Genomic DNA, 19,332 nt, shown 5'->3' on the forward strand with positions numbered 1-19,332 from the left:
GGTTGAAGTGTTCCATAAGGGAAAATGGAGTTTCTAGTGGATATTTTTAAAATTATTGATCACTTGAAAATTGCGGTAAGGTAAAAGGTAATCAGAACTTTCCATGAAGGAAAAGAAGCCTTTGGTTTTTTTCACTAGGGAAACAAGGAAAAAATGTATTCAAGAACAAGAAAATTATTTTTAAAATATTATCAAGGAAATTATCATTATTTGGGTCACTCAGAATGTCAGGCTGCCTGGAATTTATTAATTTACTCAATAATTTTTTATTGAGCACTTAATATGTGCCAGGAATTATTCTGGGCCAAGAGGCTATAGTAGTGAATGAAACTGACAAAACCCCTGCCACCATAGAGCTTCCGTGTTAATTCTGGTAGGGGAATGAATATGGAAACGCCTTAGCAAAATACAAACCACTTCCAGGAAGGTTTTGTTTCTTTATTCTGTAAGAGCCCCTTGAGATGGAATTTACTTCCTGAATTTCTACTACTCTATTTGAAGCATGAGATATGATATAAGTGGATTATATTGATAGAGTGTATTAAATGTGCTATATTGACAAGATGGTTAAAAGTACTGAAAGTTCAGATTCAGAGTGAGTTGGCAAGTCTGAAAGCAAATCCTTTCCCTGTTCTTTTCATTTTTTACTCCATTGTTTTATTCCTGTTCCCCAGAAGAGGAGACATTTCTCCTGTCAACGTCATGTGATTTCCGGCAAGAATAAGAACTGACTTGGGAATGGCAATAACAACGGTGCGCTCACCGGGCAAGCCATCCTGCTGTGTGGCTAAACTCCATCTGTTCACCTTCAGTACAGGGGCTGGGGCAAGTCAATATTCACTTAGTTGCAGCACCTGAAAAAGTTTTATCTTACAAGCCGCATTCAGTCATCGTGTATATAGCTCACACACCATTAATAAGAAGACTCATTTCACCAGTGAAATAATATTATCTGCTAGTCTGAGAGAATGCAGGTCACTTAGATGAACATCTTTAGGTAGTAAAGTATAATCCCAGATGTCTTCTACTTCCTGTTTTCATGGTCTAAAATCCCAACTTCAGTGTATGTCTTTAGCCTGGAGGTGATGAAGCAGAAATAAGAAAATGAAACACATCTGCTCTGACGCCCCCTCCATAATTTGTTTATTTTTGCAGTAACTCTAGGGATGCTGTTGAAAATGAATTTTTATAATCTTTTTTTTTAAATTGAAGTACAGTTGGTTTGCAATGTTGTGTTAATTTCTGCTGTACAGCAAAGTGATTCAGTTATACATATATATATTCTTTTTCATATTCTTTTCCATTATGGTTTATCACAGGATATTGAATATAGTTCCCTGTGCTATACAGTAGGACCTTTTTGTTTATCCATTCTATATATAATAGTTTGCATCTGCTTATCCCAAACTCCCAATCCATCTCTCCCCCACTCCCTCCTCCTTGGCAACCACAAGTCTGTTCTGTACGTCTGTGAGTCTGTTTCTGTTTTGTAGATAGGTTCATTTGTGTCATATTTGAGATTCCACATATAAGTGGTATCATATGGTATTTGTCTTTCTCTGTCTGATTTACTTCACTTAGTATGATAATCTCTAGGTCCATCCCTGTTGCTGCAAATGGCATTATTTCATTCTTTTTTATGACTGAGTAGTATTCCGTTGTATATATGTACCACATCTTCTTTATCCATTCACCGTCGATTGACGTTTAGGTTGCTTCCATGTCTTGCTATCGTGAGTAGTGCTGCTGTGAACATTGGGGTGCACATATCTTTTCGAATTATGGTTTTCTCTAGATATATGCCCAGGAGTGGGAGTGCTGGATCATATGGTAGCTCTGTTTTTAGTTTTTTGAGGAACCTTCATACTGTTTTCCATAGTGGCTGCACCAACAGTGTAGGAGGCTTCCCTTGAGAAAAAATCCTTTTTGAGATAGGGAATGTGGAAGCTCATATTAAAAGAACTGTATTTTACTTCACCTAAGATGGGGAAGCAGGACACAGTAATTATATACATAGCTTATGCAATACCATATCACTCATAAATGACAGGTCCAAATTTCAAACCCAAGATTGTTTTGTTTGTTCACGTTCTTTCCGCCACACTCTGTTTTCTCCCGTGGGGAGAGAAAGAGGTGGCTGCAGTTCTTTACAGCACCTCTGAAAAAAACATGTCCCTATCCCCGCTGATACGGAAAAATCTAGTACTACCCTTACAGCCTTTAAAATAGGTATGAAATTCTTTACTAGTGGAGGGGAGTTTGTGTCGTGCTTATAAGTCAGTCTGTTTCTTCTTCAGAAGCTTTCTCGTGATATTGGAATTATAAGTAATTTGGTTTGTATATATGGGGAAGTGAAACACTTGGGAAAGCCCATACATTGGCCTTAGACACTCCCATCTTTGGGAAGGTCTCAGTTTGCTAGTATTGCGCCTGTTTGTTTGCAGAAGCTCATGCAATTCTGTAGACACAAGTCCTTCTTCCCCATTGTGAGAGCTGGCAGAGCAAAGCTCACAAAGGACTTGTGAAGTAATGATGATGTATTTGTGTGAACAACAAGAACTCAGAAAAAAATAATGTTTGGATCTTGGAAGTGACACTCTAGTAAACCATGATCACGGTTATGGAGCACCAGCTTTAAGGGTGAAAGAAAAGAGTGTGTGATGTCATTTCCTATGGCCTACTTATCATGCCCATTTCCACCCTCCCCACACAGGTCCCAGATCTAAGAAACAAAGATACCATTCATCAAGGCTGTGTTCTTTCGAATTTGATGCTTATCCAAAATTTCCTTCAGTTTTGCAATTATAGGGGATAATGTGGTTCCCCCAAATTCCTATTCTGCCCCCCTCTTTTGGAAAAGCAATACCTCCAAATAAACTTCATAATAAGAGGCTTTTGCATTTTCAAAAACTGAGGGGCAGTGCCAGTGACCAGGAGCAGAGGGTATGGGCAATGAAGGAGAGGTGTGGGACATGCACTTCCAGAGGAGATGGAAAAAGAGCCTCAAGCTGGTGAGGCCAAGTTGTACACTGAAGCTGAGACACACGGTCCTAGTTCCAGAGAAGAGTCTTCCTACAGGTTTCTTTACAGAGGCCAACATCTCCGTTTTGATTTCAGGAAATCCCCAAAGAGGAAATGAGATGTTGCAGGCTTTGGGCTTTGGGGACAGACTCACGAGAGAGATACATTTCAACAGCCTAAAAATTGCTCTTCTTGGCTTCTGAGGACATGCAGCCGAGCCACGGTGAGCCCCCCTTCCTCCTTCTGTCTGCAGCTGGCTCGAGTGCCCGGCGTGTCACCACCCAGCACCCCAGAACCAGTGTTTCCTAAACACAGCCACATTCCTCCCCTCGACACAGGACCTCTCTGCTCATGTTGCACTAGTCTGTAACAAGCTAGAGGGTCATTCACGAAGGGCATGGAGAACAAGGAGAAAACAACCCCTAATCTTGTGTGGACTGGGAAGAATCCGTTTTGGCAGGCGCCGGACGGGGACTGCTGTAGAACTCGGGGTTGAAACAGTCTGATCTCAGCGCTGGCAGCCTCTGCGATGACCTTGGAAAAGACCTTGTATCAACCTGATCAGAACCTCCAGACAAAACACGTGAGTTCAGCCAAACATTTGAATGTTTCCGACGTTCGCCTGTTCTCCATCACGGAGAGACAGTCTTCATGGCGCTGGACTTCAATTTGACCCTCAAAAAAGCTGTTGAGAAGGGGTCCCTCTCTACTCCCATTCTCTCCTTTTCCAACACCCCCATAAACAAATTATGGGGACATGGTTGGGCAATACAGGTATATCAAGCTCTCGTCCCATCTACATATTACCTGGAATACAGTGGAGGTGGATTTGGGTTAATTTGGAGAGGACTGGAAAGTGACACCAAGACAGGGACCTTGAAGTGTCACCAGGATTTACAGATCTTTCACAATGCTGTTCTTCGCATATGTACTTGCTGCCTCGCAATGAAACAGAGAACTTGGTCTCGGGCAGTGCCCAGCTTCCCTCACATCTTGTGTTTACATGTGTCACATATTTCTGCAGGGCACTGCCCACTGGGGTAACAGATTAATCTGAGGTAGTCATTAATTGTTTGATGTCTGTTATATGGGAGGATAGGATGGTGCCAGGGTAAATGATTTGAGAATAGCCAGGGGTGAGCGACAGCATTGCTGTTTTCTCATCTCCCATGGACTTCAGACCTTCCAAGTGAGCTTGGCAATTACCTAAAAAGAAAGGAGTGACGTGGTTTTACCCAGTGGGGGCTTTCATTGTCCATTTGGGTCCCTTCGTTTACTGCATCTCAAAGAAACCATGACAACCGTATTTGTCTCCATTTCCTCTCCCCTCGATGCTTCTGGCTCCATCTGTTCAATACTCACCAATGGAGTCAACATTTGGTCTCTTTTCTTATTATAAACAAAAGTGCACTTATGTGAGTTCATTTTTTGAAGAAACATAAAATAAAATAAAAACGGAAAGGTTGTGTTTGGCTTGATAAATTGTTCAATACCTTCTCTACACCTCCTCTTTCTTAATTTTCACTGACTCGTGACATGTTCATTTATTTGATTTGTCAGAAAGTGCCTGTGCAATGTGCAGAGATGTGTCATCCCAGGAAAACAAAACCAAAACCAAAACTCCTGCTTTGTAGGTAGATATCTGTGTGATGAAAAAAATGCCTTCTCTGTTTTCAGTCATGGTGTGCACGTCTAGATCTAACCATATTCCTTTCACTTCCAAAACCTCAGATAGTGGAAGGTGGGTTTGTCTTCTGAAGCTTTCTGCAAGCTCTTAGGGTCACGTGGCTCTTTGATGAGCCCTGCACAAGAAAGCAGTAACTAAGAGGAGGAAATAAATATATGGCTCAACTCCAGTGGGACACCAGTGGGACCTCTTTTTTGTGGTGTAGGGTGTCCTTTTACATTTGAGTCCCACTGATGAAGTAGTCCAGGACAGAGCCATCCCAGGCTCAGGGGTCCTGGCTTGGAACTAGTGTTGCCTTTGCTATTAACTACCTTTGTGACCTTGAGCAAAGCATTTTACCTCAGTACGAATCCCCGTTCCTTCATATGTAAAATGAAGTAGAACTAGATGACATATAAGCCCCCAAAGAGCTTTTTTATTTTTTAAATATTTATTTGGCTGCCCCAGGTCATAGTTGTGGCACGTGGGATCTTCGATGCTGCGTGTATGATCTTCAGTTGCGGCATGGGGGATCTAGTTCCCTGACCAGGGATCGAACTTGGGCTCCCTGCATTGGGAGCGTGGAGTCTTAGCCACCAGGCCACCAGGGAAGTCCCCTGCAAAGAGCTGTAAGATGGTACTATTCTGTTTCATGGCTAAACACTAAACACTAGCTGGTGATTTTGTGAGTTTTCCTCTCCTACCCCTGTGATACAGTTCTTGCCTCCGTCCTCTTCTTATCTCACTCCATAACTTTTCTCATCTATCTTGTCCACTTCGCATTTTCAACTGTCATTCGTATACTTAAGACAAAACGTCTTAAAAAATGAACTTTTACTGCATTATAATCACATAAACTACAGTGTACCCATCTCAAGTTCAGTAAGTTTTTTTCAATGTATACAGCTGTGTGTCCTCCGCCACAGTCAAGATGTAGAACATGTATATCACCCCAGTAAGACCCCTTGTTCCCCTTGCTAGTCAATACTCCCCCATTCCTGGCCCTAGACAATCAGGGATCTGTCTTCTGACATCAAACATTTTTTTCTCCTCAAAGCCATGCTTCTAATCATGATCAAAGTGTATGTTCAACTACCCACTGGGAAACTTGAGTTAGATTCAACCCAGGCCCCTTGACCTTAACGAGATGGAAATTGAGATCTTTCTCCATAGATCGGTCTGTCAAATCTCTAAAACTACACATCCGACCATCCTCTCTCTCCATGTTAACCCATCCTATTCAGCAATCTACTCTTTTAACGTATTCACATCAGTTCCTTCCTTCTGCCACTGTTTCGTGTAGGACCTCACCAACCACAGTCTAGTCCCACCAAGTTCAGGAGCTCCATGGGTCTCTTCCAAGGTAATGCCCCACATCCTTCGACCTTGCAGCTCAAAGACCTTTGCATAGCCTTTCCCCAATTTATTTACATGGTGTCAACTTTGTAGTCTGCTCACTTCGGGACCTTTCTTTCAACAAAAGCCTTCCTCTTGTAAATCAGACACTCCCTAGCTTAATATCCTTTAATAGGCACACATTCCCTCTGGGATAAAGACTCTTCTGAAACATCCCTTCCCTGATTTCTAAGCTCACCTCTTACATCTTCCCCATTTATTAGCATGCCCCTGTGCTCTGCTGTACCAAACTAACTGTACATTGCCTGAACACTCCATGCTTTCTTCAGACCTCTGCATCTTCGTGTACACTTTTATTTCCTCTGCTCGGAATATCAGTTTGATGAATCCCTATTTATGCTTCAAGACTCAGCTCAAATGATTTCCTCAGTGAAGCCTTCCCTAGTACCCTCAAAGACTATTATTATTTTCTCTTCTTTTCCTTCATTACACATTGTATATTTCTCCTTTGTAATCACCAAGATTATACTCCAGTGTAGAGAAGGAGGGAACAGGACAGCCCATTCCCCAAATGGTCTTGACAGTTGACAGGGTAAGCTCACATGTACATACTTACATGTGTGCACAGCCCCATACCCACAGGGAACGAGGAAGAACATTGAAGAGTTTTTGATTTGGGGGTCTACCTTCTAGCTCATTTAAGAGTTTCAATGAGGAGGTAGGCTTTGGGAGTCGCTCCTGCCACAGTTCATTAACTTCTCCTTGTCTGGTCTGTCTCAACTGGTCTGAGACTTAGCACGTTTACTTTTTGTTGCCCACTCAGGGTCTGCTTCTCTCTGCAGGTGAGTCTCCTCGCACTGCTAAGCCCTCTGCTGGATGCCGCCCCAGGTGGAGGGAAGGAGGCTTCCCTGATATTCTGGACGATGTAGCATCTGCAATCCCATAGGCATGTCCTGTAGATTGTCCTGCTAAAATACGATGTGTCTCCTGTTCCCTCCTCTCATCCTTGTCTGGTGTGCACCTGAGATCAGGAGGAGAAAAGTGAGATGGGAAAAACTGATCCTGCAATGTCTCTAAGAGGACTTACTGTATAGCCACTTTAATGATCTGTTTACATGTTTGTCTCCTGCAGACTAAGTATCTTGAAGGTCAGATGGTGGGTTTTTTGTTGTTTTTGCGGTAGGCGGGCCTCTCACTGTTGTGGCCTCTCCCTCTGCGGAGCACAGGCAGAGGGAGTGAAAGTAGTATTACTCTGATTTTTGCAGATGGGAAAACAGATTCAGTGTGTCAAATAACTTATCCAAATTTACAGCAAGTAAATAGCTGAGTCCAGATATAGAGCCAAGTTCATGACCATTCTGCAATATACTTTTTTTTTTTTTTGCGGTACGCGGGCCTCTCACTGCTGTGGCCTCTCCAGTTGCGGAGCACAGGCTCCGGATGCGCAGGCCCAGCGGCCATGACTCACGGGCCCAGCGGCTCCGCGGCACATGGGATCCTCCTGGACCAGGGCACGAACCCGTGTCCCCTGCATCGGCAGGCGGACTCTCAACCACTGCGCCACCAGGGAAGCCCTGCAATATACTTTTTAAAGAAACAGAATTGTTCCAAAGCATGTACTTAGAGATCCCTTAGCTGACAAAATAAAATGGACAAGCAGCACTTTTTTGGTCATGGAATTGGTATATTCTTCATGTCATCTGAATGTTATGTCTGTTCCATGTTGGTCATTTGTGCAGTGTATAATCCAAGGCTCCGCTTTTAATTGGTGATTAAGAGAGACGAGTTTGTTGGTTTGACACTGTGAACCAGACTCTCAGATGACAGAACATGATGAGCCTCTATTGATCTAGAAGTTTATCCAGAACAATAAGGTGAGTACTCCAGAGAGGAAATTTAGCTCACTATTAGGCATTTTGAGTGCCTCTCACAGAGTTTTCTCTTTTTCTTTCCCTCGCACTGAGTGGTAGCCTATTATTTAAAAATGTATTAAATACCAAGTTCTGTAATTGCCTGGTTACTATCATCTTTCCTCTTTTCACTCCCCACTGTTCCCCCTGCCATCAGAATGACACTTCCTTCAGGCACTCAAATATTTCATCCCTCAAAAATGGAGTATAAAAACACATTAAAATATACCACACATGGTGATTGTCAGAAGAAAATCACCCAGAACCTTGATCTCAGACTGATCTTTCAAGTGATATAAATCCAATTTATCTCACTCCCAAGTTTCTTTGAATTTTAGTGTCTCAATCACCCTATGGTAACATTGCTCTCCAGAGTAATTTAATAAAAAGATGAAATTACCCCACATACATTTTTAACTGCACCTCTTTCGATCAAATAGGTTGATGTCAGAAGAGTATTCTTTCCTGAATCAATGGCAAATATGTTTTTAATACAAACTATGTTAGTCCAGAAGAAATCTGTTGGTGCAACAGAATACTCAAGAAAAATATACTCTTTTGGCTAAATTATGAGTCCCTATTGCATTAGACAATTTCACATTTCACATTAAATCTTTATTTCGATGCTTCTTATTTTTCAGCTCTGTTTATTCCTGGGGCCCATATAGGGTGTCAAAGATATAAAAATATCATAAAACCAGGCCATAAATGAAATTAATTTTAGGTGCAAAGTAACTTACCTATGTATGGAAGTAAATTCTACTGATCACTTTTACTGAGTAAGGGATTTGCATATTGTCTCCGGGATAATTTGGTAACTGCTATCTTGGGTTGTTTTCTGTCCTTTTGATGTGTGTCTGTAGTCTCTAAAACATCTTAGATTTTAGCTGGAACATCCACTCTGGGGGCTCTGAAGCGGAGCTCATCTGCTTTTCTGCAACATAACCTTCATCTGTGTTTTTGTTTTGCCTCTGCCAGTGAAGGAAAAAGGTCAGGGCATTAACCTCTCCCTCCATTAGAAGGATGCATTTCTGCTTTCATCTGATTAGCTGCTGTAATTGGAAGCTTTCGGTGCCTGCAGATAAGGTGGGAGGCTGGCAGCAGGAAGGGCCATGGGAGGCTTTCAGAAAGCACACTGAGAGCTGTTATCCTGAGTTTCACTCAAAAGATCAAATGTCAGGCCTGCTCACCCCAGCCTGATCCTCAAATTCTTGCATATTCATTAACCGTCACTACGTAGTTACTTGGGGAGGTTGTAGCGAGGCTTCAGACAGTTTCTGTAGGTCTCAGGGCACATGGAACCAAAGCAGCCAGTAATGAGTTCAGATCTCTTAGCACAGCTTGTTCTCAGGGGCAAAGGGTTTATGTAGCCGTCTTCTTTCCCTCTTTTAAAACATAAAAGTCAAAATCTGAACATCTTAACTTGATTGCATTTATTCATGGAGTTGAGTTTAGTGATCTCTTTGATATTAGCAGGCAAAGGAACTAACAGGGAAGATGGGACCTGCTATTTCTGGAAGCCTGAAAAGACCTCTGTAAATTCCCAGCATGATGCAGTGATGGTTTTCACAGGCAAAGGTCTTGAAGGTTCCAGTATCACATTTTTACATCTCTCTACTCTACCACTTCCCCAAATATGAGAGAAGAACACTTGTACATCTTAAAATAAGGCCAGATAGTCTCCGAACACTTTTGCCTGACTAGCAAGATGATGAATATGAAAGAGATTCTGTTTCAAATTTTTGGAGTTGGATATTTTCTTTTCTAGAATGCTCTCCCCTTTTTCCTAGGACAATTCCAGCATAAGAAGCTGTTTGTGAGAAATAACCACAGAAGTAAAATCCCTTCCACATAAAGAGAAAACTCATGGACTTGAAATATCTACTCAGTTAGTACTGGAAGCAAGGCTGGACTTGGTAAAATGGGGGAGGTCAGATAATAAACATGGGGTCTGGCTCTCTCCTATTTTACTTCTTTGGTTTCCACATCAGTAAAATAAAGGAGTTATCTACTTGGTTATTGCTAATACCTATTCTGGTTTTAGTATTCTATGATTGGTGAGGCAACATATTTCAATTTACAACTGGCAAACATTAAGCTTGTATATTGCCATTCTTACTGGTTATATTCATGGCAGACAACACTAATTAATTGTGAAAACTTTTCCTGCCAACCTTGGAATTCTAAGGCCTTAGAATCCTTTTCATCACAGAATTGCAAGCATCTATTATCCATCAGATGAAGACAAAACTTACATGCCATTCCAGATATAATGAACAGCGAGGAGGTGACAAGGCAGGGGTCTAGACGGAGATTTTGTCCTGTGTCTGCTTTTATACATCTGTGTAACTCTCAAGAAGGCAATTAAATATTTTAAAATTAAATTTGATATAGGTTTTTGTGTGAAAATAAGTTTTTATTTCCCTGGGATAAATGCCCCGAAGTGCAATTTTTGGGTCATATGGTAATTGCATATTTAGTTTTTAAAGAAATTGGCAAACGTTTTCAGAGGGGCTGTAACATTCCCATCAAATATATACGAGTGATCCAGTTTTTCTGCATCTTCACCAGCATTTAGTGTTCTCACTATTTTTAATTTTTACCATCGTGATGGGGGTGTAGTGATATCTCATGGTGGTCTTAATTTGCATTCCCCTAATAGCTAATAACGTTGAACATCTTTTCATGGGCTTTCTTTGCCACCTCTATTTCTTTTTCTATGAAATATCTCTTCCTGTCTTTAGCCCATATTCTAATTGAATTGCTTCCTTTTTTGTTGCTGAGTTTTGAGAGTTTTAAAATATATTCTAGATACTAGTCCTTTGTTGGGTAAGTAGTTTGCAAACATTTTCTCCCACTCTGTAGCTTGTCTTTTCACCCTTTTAACAGGATCTTTTGCAAAGCAAAAAGTTTTTGATTTTGAATTTATCATTTTATGACTTTAATTTTAATTATAATTAATTCCTTTTAGGATCTGTGTTTTGGTGTTAAGTCTGAGAACTCTTTGCCTAGACCCTAGATCTCAAGATTTTCTCTTGTTTTTTCCTAACAATTTTTTAGTTTTACATTTGATATTTAAGTTTGTGATCTATTTTAAGTTAATTTTTATATAAGGTATAAGACTTAGCTCGAGGTTCTTTTTTTTTTTTTGCCTGTGGATATCCTGTTGCTCCAGTGCCATTTGTTACAACGGCTATCTTTCCTCCTTTTCACCTTTGTCAAAAACCACTTGGGCATATTTGTGTGAGTTTATTTCTGGATTCTCTCTTCCGTTTTATTGATCTATGTGTTTATTCCTCCACTAGTACTATACAGTCTTTAGTACTATAGCTATATAGTAAGTCCTGAAATGAGTAGAATGATTCTTCCCATTTTATTCCTCTTTTTCAAAATTGTTTTAGTTCTAGTTCCTTTGCATTTTCATATAAATTTTAGAATAATCTTGTCTATATTTTTTTAAAAACTTGCTGACATTTTGCTAGGAATTGCATTAAAACTGTATATCAATTTGGAGAAAATGGACATTTTTATTGTGTTCAGTCTTCTAATCCATCAATATGGCATTTCTCTCCATTTATTAAGATGTTTGATTTCTTTCTTCAGTTTTGTGTAGTTTATAGCATATGAGTCTGGAACATGTTTTGTTATATTTACCCCTATGTATTGTTTATAAGTGGTATCGTATTTTTAATTTTTGGTGTCCATATGTTCACTGCTACTATAGAGAAATACAATTGATTTTTGTATATTTATCTTGCTGAACTCACTTATTAGTTCCCAGAATTTATTTTGGGTTCCTTGGGATTTTCTGTGTAGACAATCATTATGTCATCTGTAAACAGAGACAATTTTATCTCTTCCTTTCTGATCTCTATGTCTTTTTTTTCCTTTTCATGCCTGATTTCATTGATTAGAACTTCCAGCACTATGTTGAATAAGAGCTATGAGAGTGGATATTCTTGTTTGTTCCTGATCTCAGGGAGAAAACATTCAATATTTAACCATTAAGTATAATATTAGCTGTAGGTTTTTTGTAGGTGCATTTTATCAAGTTGAGGAAGTTCACCTTATTTCCTATTTTTCTGAATTTAAAAAAAATGTAAAAGTCATGAATGGGTATTGAAATTTATCAAATGCTTTTTCTGCATTGATTGATATGATCATGTCATATTTTTTAGCCTGCTAGTATGGTGGATTACATTGATTTTTTAAAAATATCGAACTATTCTTGCATCCCTGGATTATACTCCACTTGGTCATAACATTTAATTTAAAAAATCTATTTATGAATTCTCTATACTAATATTTCATTAAGGGATTTTGTGTTTACATTCATGAGGGATATTGGCTGTAGTTGTAATTTTTTCTTTTGTACTTTGTCTGGTTTGGTATCAGAGTAATACCTGTTTCATAAAATGAATCAGGGAGTATTTCCTCCTCTTCTATTTGCTGGAAGAGATTATGCCCCGGGGGTCTGCCCTCTCCCCCTTCTTTCCCTTTTGGCAACCTTGTCGTTGCCTCAGCCCCCTGCCTTGTCCCTTCCATGTCCCTGCTAAAGTCCACTGTTGAGTAGAGCAACTTGTCTTAGTTCTTGCCCCACATCAGGAGTAGTTCTATATTCCACTGTGATTTCCATGACTTCATTTGCCATTTTGTTTTGACCTGGTTAAGAGCTGGCATAGACCTTTCTTAGGTCTCAAGTCCTAGAGTAGCCTCCAAGCTCCCTGAATCCTTTTCTATGTTATCCTCAAACCTCCCCATGCCAAAGACCCAGTGATGTTGCTAGAGCTAGCTCTTACTGACTCATGAGAACCAGCTGTCAAATTTTTAGGAATGTTGTGAGCTGGTTGTTAAAAATAGTCACTATTAAAAATTAAATTATACAATATTACAATTAGATAAACTGTTTAAAAACAAAGGTTAAAAACACTCAAAACTTCATTGATTCTTGATTATTTTGCTACAGGTTTCTATTACCTGTACCCTTGAGGTTATGTACTTCTATTTTACCTGCGTGGTAGAAATACTATAGAGTTGTGCGCTGCTGCACATCTTCCCAACTTCACAGGCAGTGATGCCTCCTCAGGAGCTTGAAACTGGTGGGAAGCTTGGTGGGAGTATTTACAACATGGAAGCTGGAAAATGCCACAGATCAGGTCGAGAGTTATTGTTTTGTTGATCAACTAGACTTAAGAAAATGATGGAGAAGTGCTATTAATGCAGATTAAACTTTTGTGTCATGTCGTTACCTGTTACATTATAAATAGTCCCCAAATTGAAGAAGTAGTCTTCCAGTGTTCAAAACTGTCGTCCAGTTCCACAAAGAAGTCGTTCTCATGTCCTTGAGTAATGAGTGGTGTCCTAACGTATGTTTGTGCTGTTTCATTGTTTTATTCATTAACGTAAACAAAAATACCAACCAACGTTCATGTCAGAACTACATTCATACCATCAGTGACATGAGTGGAGTTTTGCTAAATTGCATACTCAACAAGCGTTTTTTCAGAGACTATTTTTGTCAAAACATTGTCGAATTGCAATTATGGATTAGCAACCGATACGAGTTTGGCAAAATAAGAGAAAGTATTCTGTGAGAATAAATTTCTATTCAGAATTGACAACAAAACCTGTTATTGTTATTGATAAATCATGTGCTGCATATCCTTTATATGAGTAAAATTTATAATATGTGTTTACTCACGTATTTTTTTCCTGGAGAGCCAGTCGTTGAACTTTTATCAGCATACTACGGTGCAGACCTTAATCCTTATCAAGGTATTTCTGACATTTTACTTTAAAGGGTCCTTTCACAACCAGAAGTTGCACTTCCGTTAAAGCTGTGTGTGAAAAAGTTTTGCTCACTTGACTCAATTATTCTCAAAGCCTTAACATGTAATCCACCAATCCACCAGCAGGTGTCACTGTGGTGTAGGGTCACAGTCAGAAGGACTCCAGTTTTGAGCTTCCTAGAGAAGTATTGTTGGAGTTGAGCTGCTTCCAATTAAGTTACACACTGAACATCTCCTCAAGTCTCTTTATAGAAAGACATGTCACACCCAGGTTCTCCGAAAGCAGGCAGCACAGTAACTGAGGCATAATCTGCTGGTTCTGTTTGCTTACTTGTTTTGCATTTTTAACACTGCTATTACATATATGTTCAGAAAGCCCCAGATACCTTCTGTTTAGCTCTAGAGCTGTATATGGCTTGCTGTTCAAAGTGTGGTTCACGGACCAGCATCCCAAGCATTACCCGGGAGCATGTTAGAAATGCCGCGTCTCAGGCCCTGCCCCAGACCTACTGAACAAGAATCTGCATTTTATTAATGTCACCAGGGCTCCTAATACACATTCAAGTGAGTGTGAAAAGCACTAGTGTAAATGACCCTTACGTTGACAGTTACTGTGAAGCTAAAATAAGAACAAGGTGGAAACATAACTTTCAGCTTCATTGGTCAAGAAAATAAAGTTAGTGGGAAAGAGAGCAATATTTCCCAAGAGAGATGTCTGATACTTTCCTTCGTGCGTGTTAGATTGCCTATCCTTTTTTTCTTTTTAAAAAATTTTTGGACAGAAGGACCTTTCTGGATTTTTTTCTGCACAACCTGGCCTCGGCTAACTTCCCCAGTGTTATCTCTCGCCACCTCCCTTCCACACTCTGTATTTCAGCCACGCTAAATTACCTGCCAGTGCGACCTTCTTAAAACTCCCATCTGATAAATTTCTCCACGCTTAATGTGGCTTCCTGTAGCTCTTAGGATAGAGACCAAAATCTCTGCCATGTTTTACAAGGGCTCCTAAGATCCAGCCCTGTCACGCTCTGTGGTCTCCCTCCTCAGCGCCTCTCTCCTCCTTAGACTCACTGTTTAGCCTCAAGTGCTCTCTCTACCTCTCTCTCTATCCTGAGACTTGGTCCATTCTGTTTCCTCTCCCTGGAATGCTCTACCTGCTACCCCAACTTATCTATTGCTTGACTGATACTTTCCTTAAAGAACCTGGGGAGCCTTTTGCAAATCCCTTAGTGCATGAGTGTCCTTCATCCGATGACCCTCTAATACTTGCATTTTCATTTCATAGTGTTTCTTAGATTTCGTAGATTTCGACTGTTTCTTAGATGTATCTTTTCCCTGGTAGACCACTTGTGTATAAAGGATGGGAGTATGTCTGTCTTGTGCATCCAAAGAGTCTACCATGGCCATCAACACCTTACCTGTCTGGTCCTTGATCTTTCTACTTTCACCACCTCCTGCCACTCTTGCCTCCCCGCTTCCCTTGTTCTCCCTGCTCTTCCCCAAACATACCAAGTACCTCTTGCCACAGGTCTTGGATCTCGCCGATCTTCTGTGTGGCCCCTTCCTCATTTTCTTTAGCCTTTTATGTCTTTCCACCCAACCCTAGCAGAGTATCTAGAGGCAGCCTTCATGGGAGGTGTGGTGATATGCCTTGGTTTAGGTCTTGTAGCACATTTGCCTTTTGTTGGATTGCCTGTTGTCCACGGATAAACAGGAAGTAGCTGGTCTGTATTGTATACATTTTATAAAGGTGTGGCTCTGAGCAAAATTCCCTTTCCCCACGAACATCAGGTTGCTGAGGTCTGCTTCTCCACAGGCTCAGATGATGATGATGTAGAAGAGAATGGAGAAGAGGTTGCCATTGCCTCTGGGGAGTAAAGAGCTGGGGCAAAGGAGACTTGGAAGATGAGGGGACTGAATAATAGTGAGGATTGTTTATTGTTATTTGGTTTATCTATTAAAGTCTGAGAAATGTCTAAGACCTTTTCCTTCCTCATTACTCACAAGTTTACAAAAATAATATTATTGATGCAGGGAAGAGACTAAAATGAAGCCCAACAATCCAAGTTGGGCTTTTTCTTGGCGTGAAAAGAAAAGCTGTTGTTTTGAGAACAAACGTGTGTCTCCATTCTTTCCTTCATTCAGCTCCCTGCTTAGAGAGCACCCACCCTATGCAACGTCTTGCGTTTTCTTACACTGACTGCAACACTTACACACACCAAACCTCCAGCCCCTGATGAATTTATCCTTCAAAGCCTTGCAAGTTAAACTTGCAAGTTAAACTGTTCCTATGGGAAACCTTTCTCTGATTTATTCCCTATGAAGAATTCCTCACTTTTTCCCTACCTTGATGTGTACAGTTTTATTCACATGATTTAGTTTAACACGTAGTTAATTCAACAAATATTTGTTAAGTGTCTACCCTGTTCCAGGAAATGTGCCAGGTGCTGGAATGATGAATGTGAAAAAGCATAGTGCCTCCCTCCAAGCGTTCACAGCCAGTTTGAGAAGCCCACTCTCGATGGACGAGACAGAACGAAAATCTCAAACTCAGAAACGTGAAGTAGCATGGTGTGTCCAGAAAGCAGCCCCTGGCTTGGTATGACCGGAATGTAGGTTATAAGGAAGGGATGATGGGGGAGCATAGTGAGAGATGAAGGATGACGCAGGCAGTAACAATAATAATATTAATATTAACTACTACTACATTTATTTGCCAGGCACTGAGCAAAGTAGTTCACAATAGCACAGAGATGTTGAGTAACCTGTGTAATACCACACAGCTTGTTGGTGGTGGAGCCAGAGTTTGTCCCAGGTATGGTGCAGTATGAGAATTTGAATTTTATTATAGGTAAATCATCAGGCCAACAAGCATTGAATGGCCCCCATCTATGCATGAAACACTTTTCTAGCTAATATGCATGTCTGTCTTCCCTATGAGTTTGATTTCTCTGAGGGATGGAAATCTTTTTCTATTTATCTTTGTCAACCTCATAACTAAGGGAGTGCTTGGAGTGAAGCAACCATTATAAGGAATTATCGTTCCTTCTCCCTTCTTCCATCCTTGCCTTGCTTAGAGCAATGCCCTTCTACCTAAGGAGCTTCCTCTAATCAATAGATTAGAGCAATGCCCTTCTACCTAAGGAGCTTCCTCTAATCAATAACCCCAGCATCTTCTCATCTCTTCCCTTTAGAGCTAGTGAGAAGATTTAGAAGGTAAAAGGGATTGTCATTCTTTTATTTTCCCTTAGGTCATGCTTTTTCTTAAGTGAATCTTTGGACAGAGAGCAGCTAAGATGTTCTTTGAAGAGGAAAGACCCATTTTTAAGAAATACCAAAGTCTAGTGTTATGCTGATGACAGATGAGAAGCGTATGAAACCTTACAAGAACACCCCATGACGAACACTCACAATTCTTGGCTGCCCGCATTTACTTTAGAGTGAAATGAAAATGACGGGACCTGGTCACCTCATGTGATGAATGGGGCAATCAGCCTAGTGTTACCTTTGCAGTACCAAGAAGTTGTGTCATGGAAGTAATGGTCACGGGTCCAGCAGCAGAATGAGAAAAAGGAGAAGTATTAAGAAAAAGGGAACTCCCAACTTTCCAGATCCTACGTAGAGATACCAGCCTCTCTTTTAATAGACCTTGTGAGAATTAGTTTTTTTTTTTTTGCCATCGTTATGAAGCTTTTATTAAGGGCCTCCTGGGAAGTAGTGCTCATGGGAAGTTGTTTGATTATTTATTTTTTTAATAAATAAAAAATGTAGAGTTAACAGTGTTGTGTTAGTTTCAGGTGTACAGCCAAGTGATTCAGTTAGGCATATAAATGTATCCATTCTTTTTCAAATTCTTTTCCCATTTAGGTTATTACAGAGTGTTGAGCAGAGTTCCCTGTGCTGTACAGTAGGTCCTTGTTGGTTGTATATTTTAAATATAGCAGTGTGTACATGTCAATCCCATATTCCCAATCTATCCCTCCCCCCACCCCTCCCCGCTGGTACCCATAAGTTCGTTCTCTAAGTTGTGAGTCTGTGAGAATTAGGTTTTGTCTAAGAAGATTCTACTGTTGCTTTGCTTTCTGAAAACATACTTGAACATAATCAGTTACTATTCTTAGACCCTCTAGATGTTGTATATTTCAGCTTTTCCCATAGATAAATATGACGTATCGATAGCAATATGCCTTCCCCATCTTTTCCATTCTGAAATACTTGCGTATTTCTAAAACTGCGCCATGTGATTCTTAGAGGTGGGAAAGGAAAGAAATTGATTGGGAATGATAGGACACTTGACACAGAAATTTGACATACGGTACATTGCTGGAAAAGCACAGAATGTAGGCAGGCTATACAGTTCCTGGGTGTTGTGTACACAGCCTAACAGTCTCTGGAAGAGTACAATACATTTTAATATTATGTCCAATAGATTCACTAGGCCTTACATAAATACCTAAATGTTAAGGGAAACATCACAGTTATCTTAGGTACTGCGTTCATGAGTGAGTTTAAGAATATAAATTGAGGGCTTCCCTGGTGGCGCAGTGGTTGAGAGCCCGCCTGCCGATGCAGGGGACGCGGGTTCGTGCCCTGGTCCGGGAAGATCCCACATGCCGCGGAGCGGCTGGGCCTGTGAGCCATGGCCGCTGGGCCTGTGCGTCCGGAGCCTGTGCTGCGCAACAGGAGAGACCACAGCAGTGAGAGGCCCGCGTACCGCAAAAGAAAAAAAAAAAAAAAAAAGAATATAAATTGAAAAGTGTATAGGGGTTTGTGCTGATGTATAGACGTCTGCCCAGCACTCTTCTCAGCGGAATACCCTCTGCCTTGCCCCCCATGTCTCGTGGGTGCCCCTCTGCTATCCACTGGGTGCTCTTTTCCTTCACAGAGTTGGGTGTGGGCACACGGCACACAGTGCCCAGCTGGGGCTCCACATTGCCCTGGCTGAGCTGATTAGTTCCTGGTGAGGCAAGGGACGCACCAGTGAACAAAGTGTTTGGCTTCTGTTTCTCTGCCAAGGATGGCTTTGGACTTGGGTAGATTTAGATGAGGCCTTTCCCAGTGTATGAAGATGAACAAGACAGACAGGTGCCTCTGCTGGGGGCTGCTGACTCATGCATTGCTGCCTCCGAAGGGTCCGTGCCCAGAGACCGCCCTCCCTCGCAGACTGTCCCGAGTGCCCCTGTGGATCCACCCACACGTGGAGGACTCTGGCCACGGCTGCAGGCTTCGCTTTTCACCTTTCTTCCTCTCCACCCCTATTCTGAGATTTCTCAATAAGTCAGCTGCTTTCTTGTGTTTGTAGACAAAGCAGGGGAAAAACCTCCCTGGATAATATCTCAGGTTCCAACCACTCCACGCTTTCCTGGATGGAGTTAAGTGTGGACACAACTGGGGCTTAGAGGGAATTCTTATAGCCACTCCAAATCCCGGGGAGTTCATCAGATGGCACTGGAGGACTTGCGCCTTCTTGGGAAGCCTGCCCGAGAGCAAAACCACTACTCTTCCCGGAAAAGAAGAAAAGGGTCCATGAGAAGAATTATTTTATACTTCTGGCTGCCACCTTCAGCGGGCAGTTAAGATTGCCCTCTTG

General features: G+C 41.1%; 1 protein-coding gene across 3 annotated transcripts in view; it reads left to right on the plus strand.

Annotated features, from left to right (window-relative positions):
* The window catches only part of FUT10 (fucosyltransferase 10), a 178,443-nt gene that overhangs the window by 91,733 nt on the left and 67,378 nt on the right, over positions 1-19,332 (plus strand). Inside the window, exon 6 of one of the 3 annotated variants that reach the window (XM_069540280.1) lies at positions 2,714-4,613. The exons of 1 other annotated variant lie outside the window; for it this stretch is intronic. In XM_069540280.1, coding sequence (XP_069396381.1) covers positions 2,714-2,726 — 13 coding nt within the window. In that variant the 3' untranslated portion in view covers positions 2,727-4,613. Of the gene's footprint in view, positions 1-2,713; positions 4,614-19,332 lie in introns of those variants that run through there. One more of the 3 variants, XM_069540279.1, reaches the window with a different exon arrangement.

The sequence above is a fragment of the Delphinus delphis genome, chromosome 21, assembly GCF_949987515.2.
Source record: "Delphinus delphis chromosome 21, mDelDel1.2, whole genome shotgun sequence".
In the NCBI taxonomy this organism is placed as follows: domain Eukaryota; kingdom Metazoa; phylum Chordata; class Mammalia; order Artiodactyla; family Delphinidae; genus Delphinus; species Delphinus delphis.